Source organism: Ornithorhynchus anatinus, chromosome X4 (genome assembly GCF_004115215.2).
Source record: "Ornithorhynchus anatinus isolate Pmale09 chromosome X4, mOrnAna1.pri.v4, whole genome shotgun sequence".
Taxonomy (NCBI): Eukaryota; Metazoa; Chordata; class Mammalia; order Monotremata; family Ornithorhynchidae; genus Ornithorhynchus; species Ornithorhynchus anatinus.
In genome coordinates, this window is record NC_041752.1 from 3028605 (window position 1) to 3050875 (window position 22271).

At 58.4% G+C, this 22271-nt stretch overlaps 2 protein-coding genes across 2 annotated transcripts; one reads left to right on the forward strand and one right to left on the reverse strand.

Annotated features, from left to right (window-relative positions):
- The first annotated feature begins 2191 nt into the window (after window positions 1-2191).
- On the forward strand, window positions 2192-3678 carry NINJ2 (ninjurin 2). Its single transcript, XM_001510899.4, has 2 exons — window positions 2192-2396; window positions 3507-3678. Exons 1-2 carry the CDS (start codon window positions 2243-2245, stop codon window positions 3671-3673), a joined length of 321 nt encoding a protein of 106 aa, XP_001510949.3. The 5' UTR covers window positions 2192-2242; the 3' UTR covers window positions 3674-3678.
- A 779-nt stretch (window positions 3679-4457) lies between these two features.
- Window positions 4458-20482, reverse strand: B4GALNT3 (beta-1,4-N-acetyl-galactosaminyltransferase 3). The gene is made up of 19 exons (XM_029054334.2): window positions 20385-20482; window positions 20131-20211; window positions 17871-17966; window positions 15837-15927; window positions 15410-15510; window positions 14553-14620; window positions 13243-13321; window positions 13069-13135; window positions 12333-12476; window positions 12098-12207; window positions 11592-11692; window positions 11125-11204; window positions 10140-10860; window positions 9336-9664; window positions 8617-8770; window positions 8079-8151; window positions 7451-7604; window positions 7049-7175; window positions 4458-6642 (listed from the first exon to the last, which is right to left on the reverse strand). The coding sequence occupies exons 1-19, from the start codon at window positions 20454-20456 to the stop codon at window positions 6534-6536; spliced, it is 2757 nt and encodes a 918-aa protein (XP_028910167.2). The 5' UTR covers window positions 20457-20482; the 3' UTR covers window positions 4458-6533.
- Window positions 20483-22271: the final 1789 nt, after the last annotated feature.

The window sequence follows — 22271 nt, forward strand, 5'->3', positions numbered from 1 at the left end:
TCACTTCCCATTTTACAGATGAATAAACTGAGGCACAGAGAAGTGAAGTGACTCGCCCAAGGTCACCCAGCAGACAAGTGGCAGAGCCGGGATTAGAGTATGCGCTCAATAGTCACGATTGACTGATTGACCTAGGTTCTAATCCCTGCTCTGCCCCTTGTCTGCTGCGTGGCTTTAGGCAAGTGACTTCACTTCTCTGTGCCTCAGTTACCTCGTCTGTAAAATCTGTGGGTCGCCTGGGGGATGGGTCGACCTTGATGGGCCTGTTCCTACCCCAGCGCTTAGTACAGTGCCGGCCACAGAGTAAGCGCTTAACAAGTTGAAAAAGTAAAAGGGGTGGAGGGAGCTGAGTTCTGTCACCCTTCCGTGGAAGGAAGGGCCAGGCTGGTCTCGCATCCCACCCACCTCCCCAGAGTCCAGAGTCCCGAACCTTAAAGGACCCCCTCCTTATCCCAGGACCACCACCCTAACCCTTTCCACCAAGATCAGAACATTTCCTATTTGTTAAGCACCCCCAGCTGTCCCGGGTGCTGCCTCTTCTGATGCCCAAACAGCCATCCCTGTCAGCCCGTTTCCTCTCAGTCTAACCGCAAGCCATCCTGCTGCATGCTGAACCCATTTCCTCTCGTCAGGCCAGAGCGGAAAATCCGTCACCAGCCTCTGGCCACTCTTCGTCCACTTGACGCCCGGTTTCAAGGTGGCCCTTCGTCTTTTTCTGTTATATTGTAATCTCTCAAGCGCTTAGTACAGCGCTTTGCACACAGTAAGCGCTCAATAAATACGACTGAATGAATCTTGCAGCAAGGCCGGGCCCTGGTATAGCTAAGAGGGGGACCGCGGTCTCTCGAATCACCGCGACCAATTAGAACATTTTTCTTTTTTATGGTATTTGCTAAGCGTTTACTTCGTGCCAGGCGTTATACTAAGCGCTGCGGTAGATACAAGTTAATCAGACCCAATCCTTGTCCCATACGGGACTTAGGAGTCTTATCCAGATGAAGTAACGGAGGCACAGAATATAAGTGACTTGCCCAAGGTCACCCAGCCGGCAAGTGGGTAGAGCCGGCATGGGAACCCAGATCCTTCTGACTACCAGATCCGTACTCTACCCACTTTGCAACACTGTTTCTAATCCCTCTAATCAGTGGTTTGTATTAAACGCTTACTCTGTGCAGAGCACTGTTCTAAGCGCTGGGGAAGATACAGCCTGATTCCCCTGTATCTACCCCAGCCCTTAGAAAAGTGCTCTGCACGTAGTAAGCGCTTAACGAATACCAACATTATTATTATTATTATTATTATTATACAGGGTTATCAGGTTGTCCCACGTGGCGCTCACATTCTTACTCCCCATTTTACAGGTGAGGTAACTGAGGCACAGAAAAGTGATTTGCCCACAGTCACACAGCTGACAAGTGGCAGAGTGGGGATTCGAACCCATGACCTCTGACTCCCAAGCACTGGCTCTTTCCACTGAGCCACGCTGCTTGATGTCATCCCCCCTTCGAATGTCTCCCAGCCCTGGGGTCAATCTGAACACCTGGAAACTCCAGGTTGGGGATAAGAATGATGGTGTTAAACACTTACTATGTGCCAAGCACTGCTCTAAGCACTGGGGTAGATACAAGGTAATCAGATTGTCCTACGCGGAGCTCAGTCTTCATCCCATTTTATAGATGAGGTAACTGAAGTGAGTTGCCCAAAGTCACACAGCTGGCAAGTGGCAGGGTCTAGATTAGAACCCACAAACTCTGACTCCCAAGCCTGGGCTCTTTGGCTCAGTGGAAAGAGCCTGGGCTTTGGAGTCAGAGGTCATGAGTTCGACTCCCGGCTCTGCCACTTGTCAGCTGTGTGACTGTGGGCAAGTCACTTCACTTCTCTGTGCCTCAGTTCCCTCATCTGTAAAATGGGGATTAAAAGTGTGTAAGCCCCACGTGGGACAACCTGATTACCCTGTATCTCCCCCAGCGCTTAGAACAGTGCTCGGCACCTAGTAAGCGCTTAACAAATACCAACATTATTATTATTATTTGCACTAAGCCACACTGCTTCTCACCTGGTCCCTCACCCCCTGCCATTGGTTCCTCTGAGGGCAGGGGCTTGAGTGGGGGGCAGGCAAGCGAGTCCCTGTCTCTGAAGGAGGCTGGCACTCCCTGCCTTGCAGGCGGGAGACCCCGGGCCTAGCAGGGACGCGCCCATCAACCTGAACCACTACGCCACCAAGAAGAGCGTGGCAGAGAGTATGCTGGACGTGGCGCTCTTCATGGCCAACGCCACGCAGCTGAAGGCCGTGCTGGACCAGGGGCCCGCCTCCCAGCACTACACCGTCCTCGTCTCCCTCATCGGCGTCTCCCTTCTCCTCCAGCTGGCCATGGGCGTCCTCTTCATCATCCTCGGTGAGGGGCCGGGCCCGCGAAGGGGTTGTGGGGCTCGATCGGACCCAGGAGGGGCTGGACCACACAGACCTCACATACCCTAGATGGGCCTGGGAGGCAGGAGATCTGGGTTCTCATCCAGGCTCCTCCACTTGCCTGCTGTGTGACCTTGGGCAAGTCAGTCAGGCAATAATATTGAGTGCTTATTGTGTGCAAAGCAGTGTACTAAACTCTTGGGAGAATTCATTCATTCAATAGTATTTAATAATAATGTTGGTTTTTGTTAAGTGCTTACTATGTTCTAAGCGCTGGGGTAGATACAGTGTCATCAGGTCGTCCCACATGAGGCTCACAGTTAATCCCCATTTTACAGATGAGGTAACTGAGGCACAGAGAAGTTAAGTGACTTGCCCACAGTCACACAGCTGACGAGTGGCAGAGCCGGGATTCGAACCCATGACCCACGACTCCCAAGCCCGGGCTCTTTCCCCTGAGCCACGCTGCTTCTCTATTGAGCGCTTACTATGTGCAGAGCACTGTACTAAGCGCTTGGAATACAATATAAAAATAAACTGACACATTTCCTGCCCTCAATGAGCTTACAGTCTAGAGGGAAAAGTCACTACTTTTCTGGGCCTCGGGTTCCTCCTCTGTAAAAAGATTTGATACCTATTAATAATAATGGTATTTGTTAAGCGCTTACTATGTGCCAAGCACTGTTCTAAGCTCTGGGCTAGATGCAAGGTAATCAGGTTGTCCCACGTGGGGCTCAGTCTTAATCCCCATTTTACAGATGAGGTAACTGAGGCACAGAGAAGTTGCCCCAAATCACACAGCCGACAAGCGGCGGAGTCGGGATTAGAACCCACGACCTCTGACGCCTAAACTCGTGCTCTTTCCACTAAACCAGGCTGCTTCCCTAAGGTGTTCTCTCTCGCCCGTAAACTAGAAGCCCCGGGTGGGAGTGGATTTGATCTGGTTGTCTTTTTTCTACCCCTGGCACCGAGTGAGAAGCAGCGTGGTCTAGTAGATAGAACACAGGGCCTGGGTGTCGGAAGGACCACCAGCCTCTGGGGGCAAGGGAATGGGGTGACACCGGGGCCCCGGTCTCTGCCCGGCCTCTCCCCGCAGCCCGCACGAACCTGAATGAGGTGTCCAAGCAGCAGAGGTTGAACCACCTGAACAATGTGGCCACTGCCCTGGTCTTCATCACGGCGGTCATCAACATCTTCATCACAGCCTTTGGGGTGCAGAAGACGACGCTCCCCCCTGCCCGGCCCACCCACGGAGCCTTTTGAGCCCAGCCCAGGTGAGGGGCGGCAAGGTGGGAGCAAAGGTTGAGGGTAGGAGGGAGGGGGAGACATGAGGCTTCCTTTTCCCCAAGGTGGGGGCTGGGGTCCTGGCACAGGTGGGCCGTTTTGGGATCAATCACGCTCCTCCCTCTTGGCCTCGGTTTCCCTATCTGCAATTTGGGGGAGTGGGGGAGCCTCACTGCTCCTCCAGAAAGGGGAGGGGGAAGGTCCTGAACCCCAGTTGTCTGGGGGCCTTCGGATCTCCCCTCTCCCTGAACCCACCTCTCCTGCTTCCCCCTCAGGTGGTGGGGCTGAAGTTGTCAGGCCTCTTCCTCGTCAGCCCGGGCTCGGCTCTTCTCTGTCCGAGACAGAGACACCTTCCTCCTCACCCCGGCATACAGAGGTGCCGGTTCCGTGGGGCAGTAAGAGCCGCTGACCCTGGCCTCCACCGCCCCTGGGTTCCAGCTTCTGTCCCTCCCATCTCTCTGGGCTGGACTCCAGCCTCCCTCCTCCTGCCCAGGCCCCATCGCTTCTGAGAGAGGAAGATCTCCGGAACACCTCCCAGCCAAGCCCCCAGCCCCACCTGTTGGCACCCTCCCCTAAACAGTGCCCATCCCACTTAGCCTCTGAGCCCCTCCAGGGAAGGGCAGGATTAGCGCTGATCAGCTCTGGATCCCTGTCCACCTACACCCGTTGGGTGGGCTGCTTTGGTCCCCCGAAATAAACACCAAAGGTGCTGTAAACCGGCCCTGTCCTTACCCTGACAGAATCAAGGCAGACGGATTCTAAGAAGATGCGGGTCTTTAATCCACACCTCCAACCCCCACACACCCGATCCTCGTCCCACCCTCCCTCTCCGCCTCCCCTCTAAGGCGGGTAGCATGAGTAACAGCCAGGGAAAGGCCAAGGGATGAGCAGCCAGGGACAGGGGTGGAGTCCCTCCTGCGAGGGGAGTACGGGGGAGGTCTCCAGGAGGTAGGGGAGTCTGGGCGAGGTACTCATTCTGTTGGAGGGGATGGCCGGAAGGCACCGACTGAGATTGGCCAGAGAGTCGCTCAGAAGGCACTGGATCTGGCCAGAGAGTTGCTCAGAAGGCACTGGATCTGGCCAGAGAGCCAGAGGAAGTAGAGGTGGCCAGAGAGATGACCAAGAGGCACTGCCTAGCTCTAGCCAGAGAGATTTCCCAAAGGCATCGTGTCTGACCAGAGAGTCAGAGGAAGGGGGTCCAATCAGTGAGGTACCCAAAAGGCGCTGGATCTGGGTGGAGAGATACTCAGAAGGCACTGGGTCCAGGCAGAAAGATACCCAGGCGGCACTGGCTGGAGAGTCAGAGGAAGTGGGTTCAATTGAAAAGATACCCAGAAGGCCCGGGGTCCAAGTGGAGGATGAGAGGAGGTGGGTCTGGCTAGAGAGATGTCCAAAAGGCACTGACTGGGTTCTGCCAGAGAGTCAGAGGAAGTGGGTCCAGCAGGAGGGCTATCCAGAAGGCAACGGGTCTGGTTGGAGGACATCCAGAAGGCACCGGGTCCGGTCGGAGAGTCAGAGCAAACTGCCAGGTTGGGCATCCCCAGACCTACTGCCGAGGCCCTGGTCAATCTTGCCTGGGTGAGCCTCATCACCAGGGGCTGCCAGTTTAGCTCTGCCCCTCCTAGCCCCAAGGGTCAGACAGGCTGGGGCAGTGTGGTGGGGAAGAGGGCACAGGGATGAGATGTAGCCACCCCGGGCACTGGGAAAAGGAGGGATCGGGATTGAGCAAGGGGCCTGCAGAGACCGGGCCCCGGGTTGGCTCTGTCCACCCCGTCCCAGCTCTGACCACCCTCACAGTCCTAGAAGTGTCTCCCGAGGAGCCAGTGGCCCAGCTTGGGAGCCGATGAGACCCCTACCCAAACACCCAGGGTGTGATCGGGTTAGTGCTGAAAAAGGGTCAGAAGCCCCCCAGGGGAGTCGGGGGTAGGGCCAGCCAGGACAAGGAGCCTCTCTCTCCCTTGCCACGGCCTCCAATGATGTCAGTTCATCTGTCTGTCCAGTCCCCCTCTGGGCTGGGGGAGCCTCCTGGGCTCAGGGCCCAGGGGCTCTTAGGAGGCCGGGGGACGGGGTGGGCCCTGCTGTGATCCCACACCCCCTCTGCACGCTGGTATCACTGGCCGGTAGGTCAGCTGGCAGTCTGGGCAGCTTCTCCCCCCTGGGCCCAGCCAGGGGCAGAGTGGTGGGATTGCAGAGAGGGCTCTCTTCTGCCTGGCTCCTACTCTGGGCCAGACCCCTCCCCCAAAACACACACACACAAACACACACACAAACCCCCCCCCCCCACGTCCCCCAGAGCCTGACCCCGTGGGGGGAGGTGAGACGAGAGCACTGGGGCAGCAGGGTTGGTTGGGGCCCAGCTGAAGCCCCCAGGCACTCCGTCCTTGGTGGGAGCAGGGCTGGCAAGGGACAGCAATGACCTCCCCTACCCTGACCCACCACCCAACCCCTCCAGGAAGCAGTGGAGGCCGGGCGGGTGTCCCCCGCAAAAATGCCATGTCTGGAAAAATTCAGAGTTGAAGGGGTTTCAGCTTCCCCCTCCCCTCCGGCCCCATGCGGGGGTTGTCATGGTGCCAGAGGATTCTCAGAGGGGCACAGGCTGGCAGGCAATCAGATCTCATCTTGCCTCTTCCTCGTCACCTGGTCTCCGGGGCCTGGAGGCCACTCCCCACCCCTTTTTTCCTTCCTCCCTGCCCGGGAGGGTGGGTTCAGGGCCGGCGGTGGTCCAGAGATGGTCGGCTCCGGCCCCCCGTCTCTCCATCTCCATTGACGCCCCGTGGCTGGGGCCGCGGATGCAGGGGCAGGGCCCTGGGCAGCGGGCGGTCAGGGTTGGTCCTGCGGGTCAAGGTGTCCTCATCTGGCGGCGGTTCCACATGCCGCGCTTGGAGTGGAAGCGGTGGAAAAAATTACGCAGGGCCAGGCGCTCCACCTCCAGGCCGGCCTGCAGGATCCTGTCGGGGGCGGGCGGGCGGGCAGGGAGGGTGGAGAGAAGGAGGAGCTGGTACCGGGCACGACCCGGTCAGGAACTACCAGTCCTCCCCGCCCCAGCGCTCCCACAACTCCCCGGTGTCCGTACCCCCGTTCCACCCCCGGCCCTGCCCAGGTAGCACCTGTCCAGGAACTCCAAATCCTCCCCGTTCCAGTGATTCCGGAACACCTTAGCGTTCATGCCCTAGCCCACCTCCCAACCCCACAGAGGGGCGACTGACTGGTCCGGGAGCTCCCAGTTGTCCCAACCCCAGAGGTCTCGGAACTCCCTGGTGTTCATCCTCCAGTCCTGCGGGAAGCTGGGTCTCCCACCGGTCCCCACACCCAGCTCCGCTTCCAGTCCCTCCCCCAGCCAGGCCTGGGCAGTACCTGTCCAGAAGCTCCCAGTCCTCCCCGCCCCAGCGATCTCGGAACTCTCTGGTGTTCATGCCCCCGACCTTGTCCAGGTCCGACTTGTAGATGCCAAGAAGGCCAAAGCCGTTCACCTCCCAGTAGCCTGGGTCAGGAAAAGGGGCCTGTCAGGGTGGGCCTCGTGGAGGAGGGGGTCCCAGGAGGGGAGGTGGCCGCAGAGGAATGGCCCAGCAACCCCCGGGAAGGCCGGTTCCTCTTTGGAGAGTGGTCTGGGGGTTGTGGGGGGCAACCCACTAGATCCAAGCAGGGGAGGTGAGGTGGCCCACCACAGCCCAGGGGACTTGGGGGCTCTCCTGAGCCTCTGGGCCCCCTCCTCTCAGATGCAGGGGGCAGGGAGTGGATGGGTGGGTGTCTGCTCACCCTCAGGCCAGTGTGGGGTGGCCCCACAGTCCAGGCGCATCACCATGGGGGCGAAAGCCATCCGGCCCTCCACGCAGTGCTTCCGGATCGTGTCCGTGATCCCGGCTGGGAACCGGATGTGGAGGTCACATAGGAAGATGATGCTGTGGGGGTCCTGGGAGTGGGGAGGACCAGACCCGTGGGGTCAGACTGGGACGGAAGCAAGGAGGCCCTTCCATGTGTGTGTATGTGTATGTATGCATGTGTGCGAACATATGCAAGCCGTTGTATCTCCCCTAGTCCCCCACGCCACAGCCCCCAAATCTCATATCTTTTCTGCCTCCGCTCCACTCCCTGTGAGGTCTTTGAGGGCAGGTCCGGGCCCTTCCCTTCAATTTTAGGTTCCCGAGACCCCAGAATAGGACTCTGTACACAGCAGACGCTCAATACACAATTCTGCTCCCAACAGGCCCCAGTACAGCACTCTGCTCAAAATTAGGTGCTCAGTACAGCATTCGGCTCATAGTAGGCATGCAGAACGGTTTTCTGATCGTGGTGGGTCCCCAGAACAGCTAGGCTCGGGGGGGCTCAATAAGTAAGGATGAATGTGATGGGCAGGATTCCCACCCACTGTCCCAAGAGTCTTTACCTTGACCAGATCCACGCCAGCCTGCAGCCCTGCCGACCGCTCGAAGTTTCCCGTCAGCTTCAGGTACTGGTAACTGGAGGTGGGGTAGGGGAGGGAAGAGTCAGCTGTCGGGGTCCCCGCTGGGTCGGGAGGCTGGCCTACTGGATAGGGGGAGCCGTGGAACCGGAAAGGGGGAGCAGCAGAATCAGGTGGGGGCGTGGCAGAACCGGACAAGGGGAGAGACAGAATCAGGTGGGGGAGCACCGAAACCGGTCGGGGTAGTGGAGGAACCGGAGCGGGAGGAGAGGTAGAACGGGTCAGGGGAGCGGTGGAACTGGACAGGGGGAGCAGCAGAGCCTGACGGGAGTAGCAGAACTGGATGGGGAGTGGCAGAACCAGGCCGGGGAGCGCTGGAACTGGTCGAGGGAGTGGAGGAACCAGATAGAAGTGGCAGAAACAGACGAGGACAGTCGGCGGAGACGGACAAGGGCGACAGCGGAACAAGACGGGGACGGCGGTGCAGAGGGGGCAGCAGGAAGACCCCCGCCCTCGCCCCCACCTGCGCAGGTGGGACCTCTGGAGGGCCGCCTCCACATCCATGTCGTCGCTGCTGTAGTCGGTGAGGATGACGTTGATGTGGGGGTCCCTGGTGACCCAGGTCAGCTCCTCCATGTCACGGATAAACTGCTCCACCCACCGTGCCTGGTTCTTCACTGCGGGCGGGAGAGCGGGGTCGGTGAGCTGGGAGCCCTGAGCCTGTCTGCTTGCTACCCCTGGCAGCCTCGGGGCAAGGAGGGCATCACTGCCAGGCTCCTCCTCCTCATCTTCCTCCACATCCTTCTTCTCCCTTACTGAAGGTAGGCACCCACTCTTACCGAAGCTCTGATGGGTCCATTCCCATCACCAGGGCCTCTTAGGACCCTCCTGACTGCCGCTCCATCCCCTCTGCCCTCACCCCCAAACAACACTCTCCACCTACTCGTCCTAAGGGCAACAGAACCTGAGCTTTGCTAATCCATGCCAGCTCCGCAGTCTAACGGGCCCAGGACTGTTTCCAGCTTGGGAGAACGGGGCATCAATTACCCTCCTGGACGCCCCTCGCCATAGCTGGGAAAGGACCAACCACCCCCGACTCTCTCCTCTCCACCCTTGACTCTCCCCCAGTGACCAAGGATAGACAATTCCTTTCCATCCCCTACTCTCCCCTCTCCAACCCCGGTGTCCAGTGAGCACAGCTCCTACCCCAATCCCATGAGCCCATTCTCACCCCCGTCCTACCGGGCACGATGAAGTGCACGACCGCCTGGTGGTTCCAGGAGAAGCCCTGGGGCCAGCAGAGCTGGGGCTCCGGGGGGCCCGAGTCCAACGGATGGTGCGGCCTCCCATGCCACCGCCCCCTTGCCAGGGCCCGCCTGCTGCGCCCCTCCGGCTGGTCGGCCTTGCCGGGCCCCTGCCAACTGCGGGCGAAGATGAACTCTGAGAGCCGCACCGGCCGGCTCTCGCCCACGCCGCTGCGCTCTAGAAGCTCCAGTTCCAGCAGATAGCGCCCTCCCCGCAGCTGGTCCTGTCGCTTCTCCACGTTCACAATGCGCTGCAGCTGGTACCGCCTGTGGGGTCGGACGGGAAGGGGCTAAGAATCACAACAGGTTGCCTACCTATTCGCCCATAAAGCCCTGGGGGCGGGGAAGCGTGATGACCCATGGTTCCAATCGCAGGATACAGGGATAGGGAGGGATTCAGAGGGATGGAGAGGTTCAGAAGGATGCAAGGGAATGGAGAGGGATTCAGAAAGATACAGGAGGATAGGGAGGGATACAGAGGATTGGAGGGGGATACTGAGGGATGGAGAGGGAAACAGAGGACTGGGGAGGGATACAGAGGGATGGAAAGAGAAACAGGACTGGAGAAGGATACAGAGGGATAAGGAAGGATACGGAGAGATACAGAGTGATAGGAGGAAAGGGGAGGGACACGGAGGGCTCCATGCACCTTGTCTCAACGTGTGCGGTTCCGGCGAGGGCTAATGTTGTGGCATGCCTGCACCCGATTCCCAGCCACCCCGCCCCACCCCCTCAACTTTACCCCCGGGTCCTCTGGCTGAGCTTCCTCAGGAAGACACGGGCCACCTCCAGGGCCTCCTGCTCGGGCAACAGCACGTTTCCCGACGTGTTACAGTTGAGATCGATCCAGTCGGAGCGCTGCGCCTGGAAGTCCAGTGGCCTCACGTTGAAAGTCTGGGCCCAGCTCACCGCCGGGTCGAATATGGGCATGTACTCCAAGTCCTCTCCCTCCTCGTCTGCCTCCTCCTCCTCATCCTCCTCCTCCATGTCCTCGAGGCCCCCCTCCGGGGCGGCCCTCCCACCCCCGCCCCCCGCCGCGGCCCAGGGATCTCGGACGCTGTCTCCCCTCCGCTGCTCCTCAATGTATGAGGCCACCTTGTTCAGCCACTGGGCCCGCTCCAGAGTGGTGCGCCCGGGTTCCGGGGGAAGTCCCGCGGCCCTGGTGGACGTGGGAGTGGGGAAGGTCTGTCTGTGGGCGGGCTGCTGACTGGGAGGCTGCCGCTGCCGCCCCTCCCTATGCCACGCCTGTAGAGGGGCTCTGGGTTCTAAGGGGTGCAGAGAGGAGTTCGAGGTCCCTTGCCGAGAGGACAAGAGCTTCCGCCTACTCCTGAGGGGGGCGGCGGGGACATCCGGCCCGGGTGTCGAGCTGTTCTGTGGGGCCCTGGGGGTCTGGCTGCTGGGGTTGGTGGTCTCCTCTGGCTGCTCGCCATATTGAGGGTCTCCAAGAAGCTCGTCCTCTGCTTCTATAAAGGGCACAGCGTAAAGATCGGTGGGGATGTTGGAGAGGGGACATGGGGAACGACAGGATGGGGGAGACAAAGGGACGTGGTGGGAGGAGACCATGAGGGTGGCGGAGATCACTGGTAGAGGTGGACATAGGGATCAGGAGGATGGGGGAGCCCAGAGGGATGGAGGGATGGGGCCAAGGGGGACCGTGGGGATGGGGGAGACTGCGGGTATCCACAAGAGAGAATGAAGATCACAGAGCCTAGGGGAGAGGGGTCTACCTGGCCGCTCCGGTCCCTTCCAGGGCTCCAGCCCCCGCCTCACAGGCTCGTCGAGCTTGATGAACTTCCGGAAGCCAAACCTTCAGGAAGGGGAAGGGCCAGGAGAGCCGAATCAGGGGGTCTGTCAGGGACAAACAGGGCCCAGAGCTGGCTACCCTGTCTCTGCCCGGATGCCCCAGCTTGTAATCGCCCGGCGGGGGGAAGGGCCCCGGGTTAGGGGACCTCAGCCCAGTCTTGGGTCCTGCGGACCACTGGGTCACCAACAGCTACCAGACAATAGGAGCCCCTTCTGGAAGTTCTTTCCCCATTCTCTGTCACCCGCTCGAGCTCAGCCCCCCCATTTAACTTAAATCCCACCTGCCGCAATAGAGACTTCTCTCTCTCTCCCTCCCTGACTCCAGTAGGTCCTCAGCCTCAGGGTCTAGGGGAGGGAGTTAGATGATGGGGCGGAGGGTCAGGAGACGCACCTGTCCAGGAAGTAGGCATTCTCCTGGTAGAAGCACTTGTTTTGGGTGTCCATGTGACTCAGGCGGGTGTAATCATTGGGGTAGACGAAGGACAGGTGGACCTGAGTGGAGGGTTGGGGGGTGGGGGTGAATCGGCCCATCAGCTGGGAGCTTCCACTCCAGACCCACCAAGAGACGCCTGGCCCCGAGGGGAGCAAGGAAAAGGGGCAAAGAGGAGAATGATTGTTCATTTCATCTGCTCTAGATGGGCAGGGAGTGGTAGATTTTGGGAGTGCCACCCAGGTGCTGCCTCGGAAATCACCAGACTCGCCGTGGGCTGGCGGCTACTGGCAAGCCTGAGTAAAACACGGGCACCGCCAGTTGGCCTAAGGGGAGCAGGCTGGAGGGATTGATTTTTGGGAGAGGGATGGGGGGCTGGCCACAGCTTCTGGGGCTTGGAGGTTGGGGGAAGCTGGAGGCCCCCCTCACCTCCCCTTGCTGGGCCGCGGGGGACATTGGACACTTACGAATTGGAGCCCCTGGTAGCGCTGCAGGGGGAAGCCGCTCACAAGGTAGCTGGGCTTGTAAGCACACTGGGGCAGGATGCGTCGGAGCTGAGAGCGGGGAACCAGCGGCCCTGGGGGAGCCGAGGGGGAGACGGGGCTGCCATGCCGGTCGGGGGAGGGGTCTCCCGGCACCTATGGGCCCCCTCCCACCCCCGCCCCGGAGGAGGGCTGTGAGGGCGGGGCGGCCCGAGCTTACTCCTGTACAGGAAGTCCCGAGGGTCCGGCCGGAGCATGTCGGCCGGGTGCATCTGGTCACCGGGAAGGGGGCCGGGGGCGACCACGTGGCTGGCCACCGTCTGTGGGATGTGGGCCACCTCATTCATCCCGAGGAGAGTCTCATCTGGCCACGGGGAGACAGGGTCGAGGAGGTGTGGGTCAGGGATCATGGCTCTGGGTGCCCCTGGGGTGGGGGTCCAACTGGCTCTCTAGTTCATCCCCCTGCAGGCCTGGGTGGGGGGACTCCAGTGTCCCCAACTCTCCCACCCCCCCCCCACCCCCTAACTGACCACAGCCCCCTGCAGCCCGACTCCCCTCTTCTGCCCACAGGTCTGGCTACTAGACAGTGCCCTGGCTCACGCCAGCTACCAGATGGGGCCCGGGTCTGGCCTTCTCTGGCCCGAGGGCCCCTCGACTCTCCTACCTCCAGTTCCTTGTGGGCAATGAACGTGTCTACCAAATCCGTTATATCAGACTCTCCTAAGTGCTTAGTACAGCTCTCTGCACACAATCAGTATTCAATACATATGTCCGATAGCTGGCAGGCGCCCCTGACCTCACCTGCTTCCTTTCCTCCCCTCCTCATAGTTTGGCTGCTCCCCCTCGCCCCATTTTGGCTCTGGACTCTCTCCAGACACCTCCAGCCCCTCAACCTCCCTGCCGGGGCGCCCCACCCCCCGAATCCTGCCTGAACTCCAGCTGGCGGGGAGACTCACTTGCGAAGAGCGATAGGGCCGAGGAGTCGATAATGGAGAAGGAGGCTCCGGGGAGATTCTGGCGCCACTGGAAGAGGAGAGCGGGGGGGCTGAGGGTGTGGCAGGAGAGGGGGGTGGGGGAACTCAGGAAACAGGGAGCCCTTGAGGGAGGGGTCAGCTGTAAGGGACACTCACCGCCACTTCCACGTGGTCCGTCCCCTGATGATCTTGCTTGTGCAGTATCTCAAAGTAGTACCTGTGAGAAGCCAGAAGGCTGGGCCGAGGAGGAGTGTGAGGAGAGGAGGAGTATGAGAGAGGGCCCCTTTTCTTCTCCTCCTCCACTGTATCTCCCCCACAGCCACTATTCCTCCTCCTCTCCTTCTGCCTCCCCACCCGGACCAGCCTTTGAGGCCTGTGATGGGACTTTACTGCCTTTTCCCGTCTTTCCTGGCTTGTTTTGTGATCTTGGGCAAGTCACTTAGCCTTTCTCGGCCCAAGGATCCTCATGTGTAAAACGCCTGCCTCCCTACCCCGCGAAGATAATGGGAGGATCAATGAGATGGGCGCTGTGAAAGCACTATGGGACGGTCAAGCAGCGTGGTTGAGTGGGTAGAGTCAAGAGACTCGGGTTCTAACCCCAGCTCTGCCACTTGCCTGCTATGTGGCTTTGGGCAAGTCACTTCACTGAACCTCATTTTCTTCATCTGTAAAATGGGATTCAATGCCCAGTCTCCTTCCTTCCTTCGACTGTGAGCCCCACGTAGGACAGGGCGACTGGATCCAATCTAATTACCTTGTATATATCTGAACGTTTAGCAAGGAGCTGGGCACAGAAACAGTGGCACAGGGGATAGCGCGTGGCCCTGGGAATCAGAAGGTGATGGGTTCTAATCCCCGCTCTGCCACTTGTCACCTGGGTGACCTTGGGCAAGTCACTTCATTTCCTCAGTGCCTCAGTTACCTCATCTGGAAAATGGGGATTGAGACTGTGAGCCCCATGTAGGACAGGGACTGTGTCCAACTTGATCTTCTTGTATTCACCCCAGGGCTTAGGACAGTGCCTGGCACATAGCAAGTGCTTAACAAATACCACAATTATTCATGGGTTCGAATACCCACTCTGCCCCTTGTCAGCTGTGTGACTGTGGGCGAGTCACTTCACTTCTCTGTGCCTCAGTTCCCTCATCTGTAAAATGGGGATGAAGACTGTGAGCCTCACGTGGGACAATCTCATTCCCCTGTATCTACCCCAGCGCTTAGAACAGTGCTCTGCACGTAGTAAGCACTTAACAAATACCAACATTATTATTATTTTTATTAGATGCTGCTCATTACTCCCACTATAGCAGCACTAGCCACCAGAGGGCGCCCAGAGACACCCCAATATCTGCCTCGGGGACCCACAAAGTTGAGTGAGTTTGGGGCTGGGCCTCCGTCGCTCCTCGACGTCAGTGACCTGTAGGCGAGGAGACGGGTCTCCAGGGGTGGGTACCGGGGCCACTCACCTCACAGGCCTGGAAACCTGATTCCAGAACTTCCCAAACTCTCCAGGGGCGGTCCATTCCTTTCCGGTCTGTGGGCCGGGACAGAGCAGGGTGCGGGAAACGGGGAGAAGGTAGTTAGGAACTGATTTGCTCGAAAGTAGGGGGATGGACCAGGTGACCGCTTAAAATCTTTACCTGCCTCAGGAGTCTGGGATCCTGGACCCCTTCCCCCAGCCTGTTTCATGCCTCAGTTTACCCCAGTGGAAGGCAGGGGGAATGAGAGGGGGCAGGGTCATGCCCAAAGCCTAGAAGGTGTGGCCCTGGAGCCGGTCTACCCACTTCTGGAAGCAGTGTGGCCTCCTGGAAGTACATGGGCCTTGGAGCCAGAGGACCTGTGTTCTAATCAGCATGGCTCAGTGGGAAAAGCCCGGTCTTGGGAGTCAGAAGTCATGGGTTTTAATCCTGGCTCTGTCACTTGTCAGTTGTGTGACCTTGGGCAAGTCACTTAACTGCTCCGTGCCTCAGTTACCTCATCTGTAAAATGGGGATAAAGACTGTGAGACATGGGACAACCTGATTACCTTGTCTCTATCCCAGCGCTTAGAATAGTGCTTGGCACATAGTAAGTGCTTTACAAATACCAACATTATTATTATTAATCCCAGCTCCACCACATGCCTGCTGTGTGAGTAGGCAAGTCTCTTCACTTCTCTCTTCTCTCACTTCCCTCATCTGCAAAATGGGGATTCGATACCTGTTCTCCCTCCTACTTGTACTGTGAGCCCCACCTGGGACCTGATTATCCTGTGTCTGCCCCAGCGCTCAGTACAGTGCTTGCCAATAGTAAGCTCAACAAATACCTCAATTATTACTCTCACCTTGCCCACTGTGGCCAGCAGCTGGAGGCCAGAGACCTGGTCATCAGGGCTGAGCCAGAACTCCGCATTGTTGTCGGCAGCAATGGCAAACTGGACGCTTCCTGGGCAGGAGGAGGAGGGGAGAGAGGTTCTAGGAGTGACTTTTCCCCTCCTCTCAGCAGCGACCTCACTTCTGAGGGGGCGGGGGGTGGCCCTGCGTTTGCCTCCCAGACTCCTCAGGATTCAGTCACGAGTCCAGACCGGAGCAATGGGGAGCGCTGCCTGTTCCTCGGCCTCTGACTCAACCTGTGGTCCCCTCCCCACGTCATGCTAGGTCTCAGTCTGCCCGCTCCATAAAGTGGGAGAATGATCCCAACAGCCCCAGCGGGGAAGAGATGGGGTTGGGGACTTGGAGAGCCAGAGCGGAGGAGGCCCGGGGGAGTCTCACCGTCGGCGAAGGGGTGCAGGTAGCCGAAGATCCGCAGCCCGTAGTTTGTCCAGTCGGGGGCCACCGCCAGCTTCTTCAGCGTGGTGCGGGTCTGGAGGTCAAGAAAATGGTGGAACCGGGGGCGGGGTGGGGTGGGGGAACCTCAGGGGAGATGCGAGAGAGGATGTGTCTGTTCTCTGCCCAGTCATGTGGTGTGCCTAAAGCGCTTCAGCTATGGGAGCTCTGAGGAGAAACTGAGGGACCACAGGCCCCCCGCTCCCCTGCCAGGCCTACCCCCAAGCCTTCCTGCTCCTCCTCCGAGCTCCCCTGGGCTGGGGTCTCTGGCTGCAGCATCGCTACCACCTCTAGCTAGAGACATTTTACCCACAGAGGGAAGCACATGGGGTGGGGGGACTGCTTAGGTCTAGGGTTGAGTGTCCATTCTGGGTCACTGAGGAAGTTAAGAATGGAGAGGAGAGAGTCAGAGAAGGTTGGATGGTCTGGGCTGGGTCACTGGAGAAAGAGTCAGGAGCATCGGATGATCCATCCTTAACCACACTGGTGGACGCCCTGGAGGGCGACCAGTACACCATTCCTCTAAGTGCCCTGACTGGTGGGCTGGAAGGGGGCTGACCCAGGATGCGTTGCATATGGCCTATGATGGTGATTCTGATTATTATCGCTCAACTTAAGAATCAGCCAGGCACAGCCCCCTTGTATCCCTCTGGCACAAGGCCAGGAAGTATCCTCTGCCTCTCTTCTCCCTCACTGTCACAAACTAGGTTCGGGGGGTGGGTCACAGGGTGGGGAAGGGATCTTGGGGTTTCCCAGAGGCAGGTGGATGAGGGAAAGCATCAGGTAGGGCCAATTTCAAGGGCTGGAAAGAATCTCTGCGGCCTGGACGGTTTGGGTGATCATCCGACCCGGCTGACAGAGAACCGGGCAGCGACAGAGGCAGATGTGAATTCCCTTCTCCCGGAAGCCCCATCCAGGGAGAGGAAGCGGCAGCAGCCAGCGGTGACAGCACACCCTGCTCCCCGGGCCCAGGCCCAGGACTCCCCATTCCTGGCTGACAGGCCCAGAACAGGCCGAGTTGGCACCCGCGGGCACTTGGCTGGTGCCCCCGGCCTGAGCAGCGGTGAGAACAACAGGCTCTGCCGAGGGGATGACTATGAGGGGCAGATCTGAGCTGCGCCCGGCAAGGGCCCAACCTCTGCTCAGGGTGGGGGCTATATTGGCAAACGGACTGGCGGGAAAGGGGAGTCCGGATCTTGGTCCCTGGGGCTGAGGCAGGAGGGGCTTCCTGGAGAAGACAGGGCCCAAGCGATGCTGGGTGACAAACCCAGGTGAGCCCAGGGTGAGGTGTTCAGTCCAGATTCCACAGGCCATGGAAACACCACGTGCTGCTTTCTAAGGAATGCGGGCCACACTGCAGGCATACACACACACCAGGTGCTTTATATATATGTCTGTCTTCCCCCTTTAAACTGTAAGGGAACATGTCTGCCAACTCTGTTGTATTGTGCTGTTCCAAGCGCCATGAACAATGCTCTGCATGCAGTAAGCAATCAATAAATTCCACTGATTGATTTCTGTGGAACACCGGGCACACTGCATGAGTTCACATACACAGACCCACACAGACACCGGGTGCTTTCTAGAGAACCCAGAAAGTTCTCAAATGCCTGTGGTTAATCAGAGCACTGGCCACTCTCTGTACAAGTGCTGCTCGGGCAGGCACCCGCACACCCCAGGAGTCTTGTACGGAACGCTGACCTCACTCCGTACACACCCACCCTGCACCCCGGTTCCTCTGAACTGATTGCTGACCTCAGACAGGAAGGTTCTGACTCAGACCTGGCTGTCAGCAGGGAGAGCAGAAGAAAGTGAGGAAAGAGATGCCACCCATCCCCAACCCTGGGAACACCCCCTAGCCATCCCCAAAATCCAGAGAGAAGGAGTGGAGTATAGGGGCAGGACTGGAGGATGGGGGGGAGACTGAGGCAGTGGAGGTAACAGGGCCATGAGGAGGAGCAAGCCAAGCAAGTCACTCACGTGAGGGAAGAGGGGGAAGTGTAGGTTTCTCCTGAGCTGCCGGATGGAGCCCCCACACCAGTCTTCAAACACGTGCAAGTTGGCCTGGCCCCGGAACTACACAGGTGGAAGAAGGCCTAGGTGGGAATGGGTACCGGGGAGGGGATGGCCAGTGCTAACTGCTGGTCTCCTGTCCCCTTGTCCTGGGCAGCCCCAGGCAGGTGGGAGGCACAGGTGGGCAGGCAGGTGGGAGGCACAGGTGGGCAGCCAGGTGAAGCCCTGCAGCTCAAGTGCTGGCCCAACCCAGTCCCGTGGGGCTGACCGGATGTCCAACCTGAGCCCTCATGGGTCAGGATCTGCAGACCCATCCTAGGGGCAAAACCAGAAGCGCTCTCACTAGGGAAGTGATGATTAAGCGAGAGCATTACTGACCTTTCCTCCCCATCCCCCTTCTTAGACCAGAACCTCCCCAACCACCACCACAGCTGTCTGCTGATGAAACTCGACTCTTCAGGCTTCTCCCGGGCTTCTCCCACCTCCTGGGGGCGGGAAGCAGCTGGGAACATTGGAGAGAAGGAACTGCGCCCCACCCCAAAAGGTGCCTGTCTCACGCCCCGTCTTGCACCGAGGGGCCGGTCCCAAGGGGCGGGAGGTCTCAGCCGGGCAGCAGCGAACAATGAGGGAGGGTCATCTGGCTTGGGAGTGCCTGGTCTGTTTCAGAGTGAGAGAGGTGGGACTGGTCGGGGTGGAGGATGGGAGCGTGCTTCAGGGTCCCACCTTGAGTTTTGATTCCCCTCTAAGCCCCCTTTCCCCCACAAGTGGGGCTGAGACCGGTGCCCGGCCCCAAGGGGCAGACCTGGACGGTCAGGGAGAGATGGTGCAGAGGACACTCTCCCGCATGGATGAGGTTGAAAAGTTGGGGTAGTGGGGGGCACCGGCTCTCAGAAGCCGGGGGGCTGGGAGCGAGCCCCCCTCCACCCAGGGCAGACCCAGCCGTGTTTCCCGTCCAGCTTCCTGGCATCTGCTGGCCCCAACGATGCAAAGAATGTGGGGCCCCGGGGGTGGGCTGGGTGGGGGAGAGCTCCGGGGAGGGGAAGAAAGGGGGCTTTGTGCCGGGGTGTGGGAAGTCCTGGAGCAGAGTTCAGAAGGCTCCTCTGTCTGCACTGAGCTGCCGCCTCTGCTCCCGACGCCGAGGCCAGCTTCCGAGTTGCAGCTCCAGGCCTGGAGCTCCGGTTCCTAGAGTGGAGGCCGGGTTTGGGGTTCTGGCTGTCAGAGTGGAGGCCGGGTTCGTAGTTTCAGCTCCCAGAGTGGTGGCCAGGCTTGGAGTTCCGGTTCCCAGCATGGAGGCCACACTCGGAGTTTCACTTCCCAGACTGGAAGCCGGGCTCAGAGTTCCTGTTGCCAGAGCGAAGCCTGGGCTTGGCGGTCCAGTTCCCAGAGAGGAGGCTGGGATCAGAGTTCCAGTTCCCAGAGTGTCAGTTCAGAGTGCCAGGGTCTGGGTGACGCCCGTCCGGGTGGGGTCCGCATTGAGGCTTGGACACTGGAATCCCCTTTTCCTGAGGCCTGAGCAGCTGGGGCTCCTGGGATCTCTGCCACGCCACTTCCCCTTGCCCTCCTCCTCTACCGCCCACTACCCAAGTGACAGATCCAGATGCCCAGGCCCCTGGTCCTGCTCTACCAGCTGCAACCTCTCTGGAAGAAATCAGGCTGCGGGCCCACACAAGCAAAACACACCTTGGGTGGGGCTGGGGGCTTGGCATCAGTGGGGGAGGGAAGAGACAGGGCTTATTACTGGATAGGGTGGCATGGACAACATCTTGAGGGCACCTCTTGCCTTTGGACCAGAGGGTGGAGCATCATTAATGATCTTGGATAAGGCCCTGTCCCTCTAGACTGTAAGCTCATTGTGGGCAGGGAATATATTTGTTCTATTTTTCTCTCCCAAGCAAGGTGCGGTGCTCTGCACAGACCAAGGGTTCAATAAATACAATTGATTGATTGATTGTGTCTTGGTCTCCCCCAGTGTGTAACAGTGGGTCAGGTCACTGACTGGGGTTGGTTGGTGTCCGGAGGAGGGGGGAGGTGTGTGTCCCAGGGAGCTCATGGATGGAGCATTGAGCCCCAGTTTGAGCAGACAACCCAAGCCACTGATATGAAGACCCCCCTGCCCCATCCCCCCCCATCCCTGGCCCTGTCCCCTCAGCAGGAGAAATGGCTCAGCCCGGGTCCGGTCCAGTCCGGACCATCCGTCTGTCAGGAGCGGCTTCCGGGGCCTACCCACCTTGGGAATCCAGGGGGATGGCTTGTTCCACCTCAGAAAACCATCAGCAGGGTTGCTCTTCTCTTCCGGGGTTTCTAGGTCCTGACATGGGGATGGAAGAATGAATTGGGGGGTGAGGGCTTAGGGAGAGGACTGGACGGGGGAGGGTTCTGAGCAGTCTCCGGGAGGTGGAATGGAGTCCAGACCCAGGACCCCAGGTCAGGGGGTTGGGAGAGCTGGGCTGTGTGAAGGTGGGGAACAGGAAACCCCTTTACCTTGAGGTTTGGGTGCTGGGGGAGAAAGAACTGGAGGTTTGGATCCTCGGGCTGGACGTTCCGAATGGCCATAGCTCTGGCCAACTCGTGCCAGCTGTCATAACCTGGGAGAGGATGGACATAGAGACACAGAGAGAGAGAGACAGACAGGCAAAGAGAGAGAGAGAGATCAATACAACCAAAGGCAAAATAACCAGAAAGAAACTGAATCCTCTCCCACTCAACTGTGTCTCCTTTCCAGGTAAGAACCAGAGATCCAGAGAAGTTAAGCAACTTGTCTAAGGACACACAGCATTTCAGTGGGGGAGTCAAGAATGGGGTTTGAGTCCCAAATCTTGCCAGAGGAGGAGAGAGAGAGAGAGAGGAGGCCAGGTGTGCTGAGAAAAGCAAGGCCCCAAGTACCCGGAATCTAATCCCAGCTCCATCACCTGTATACTGTGACCTTGGGCAAATTACCTCACCTTTTTTTTTAATGGTATTTGTTAAGTGCTTACTATGTGTCAAACGCTGTTCTAGGAGCTGAGGTGGATAAAAGTGAATTAGGCTGGATACAGTCCCTGTCCCACATGGGGTTCATAATCTAAGTAGGAGGGAGAACAGGAGAACTGAACATGGAGAAATTAAGTCATTTGCTCAGTGTCACATAACAAGCATCTGGAAGACTCAGGATTAGAACCTAGGTCCTTTGACTTCCAGGCCCGTGTTCTTTTCTCTAGGCCACGTGGCTTCCCTGGGCCTCAGTTTTTCATCTTTAAAATGGGGATTCAATACCTGTTCTCCCTCTTACGTAGACTGTGAAACTCGCATGGGCCATTTAGGATGGGTCTGCCTCTCAGGTATCTACCCACGTGCTTAGTACAGTGCTTGGCACATAGTAATCGTTTAATGAATATCACAATTATTATATTCCTCTCAGCCCTGGGTAGCTCAGAATAATAATTATGGCTTTTATTATGTCCTTACTATGAGATAAACATTGGGGTAGATACAAGATTTGACATGGGGCTCACAGTCTACCTTATCCCCATTTTACAGATGAGGAAATTGAGGACCAGAGAGGCTAAGCGAATTGCCCAAAGTCACCCAGCAGGCAAGTGGCAATCCTCTGACTCCCAGGCCTGTGCTCTTTCCATTTTCCCCTCAGCCTTGCCAAGCGTGAATGGAGGGAAGGAAGGAAGTGGACGAGAGGGGTCCGGGTGGGTGAGGGAGAAAGAAGTAGGCTCTGGATTCTGGTATTTTAGCAAACACATTTTCAAGGGGCTGAGAGATGGAATGGAGCAGGCTGACTGACCCTGGGAGGAGGCATCTCTGAGCCCCCGCCCCTGGGCAGGCGAAAGATCAAACTCCAGGAGCTGGAGGGGGCTGGGAAAGGCAGGCTGCAGAGCAGGGAGAGGAAATCCTGGGAATGAGATCAGGAAGTAGCAGCAATACAACAGCTTTGCCTGGTGACGACAGGTGGAATGAACAACCGCGCTACCTTCCATTCCACCTGCCCCTCCCTTCCACAGGAGAGGTGCCCACACTGGTTTATTTTTTACTTATCTGTTACTGGATATTTGTTTTTTATCATTTATCTCTCCCTTTCTTCTCCCCGGCATTATGGGTTGGCTGGTTTCCCTTAGATTGCAAATTTTTCTCTATTTTTTATGGTATTTGTGCCAGCCACCGGTCTAACACCGGGATTGATACAACCTAATCAAGTTGAACATGGTCCAGGTCCCTCTGTGGGGCTCACGGTCTTAATCCCCATTTTACAGATGAGGTAACTGAGGCCCAGAGAAATGAAGTGACTTGCCCAAAGTCATGCAGCAGACAAGTGGCAGAGCTGGGATTAGAACCCAGGTCCTTCTGACTCCCAGGTCTGTGTTCTAACCACTAGGCCATGAC

Excerpts from the sequence above, each read along its gene's own strand:
- NINJ2 (XM_001510899.4), top strand. The coding sequence starts at position 2,243 with ATGCTGGACGTGGCGCTCTTCATGGCCAACGCCACGCAGCTGAAGGCC. Across the intron at positions 2,397-3,506 it reads CGTCCTCTTCATCATCCTCG|CCCGCACGAACCTGAATGAG; the intron begins GTGAGGGGCCGG and ends CTCTCCCCGCAG.
- B4GALNT3 (XM_029054334.2), bottom strand. The coding sequence starts at position 20,456 with ATGGCCATTCGGAACGTCCAGCCCGAGGATCCAAACCTCCAGTTCTTT. Across the intron at positions 11,205-11,591 it reads AATGCCTACTTCCTGGACAG|GTTTGGCTTCCGGAAGTTCA; the intron begins GTGCGTCTCCTG and ends CCCTTCCTGAAG. Across the intron at positions 6,643-7,048 it reads GACTGGGAGCTTCTGGACAG|GATCCTGCAGGCCGGCCTGG; the intron begins GTACTGCCCAGG and ends CGCCCCCGACAG.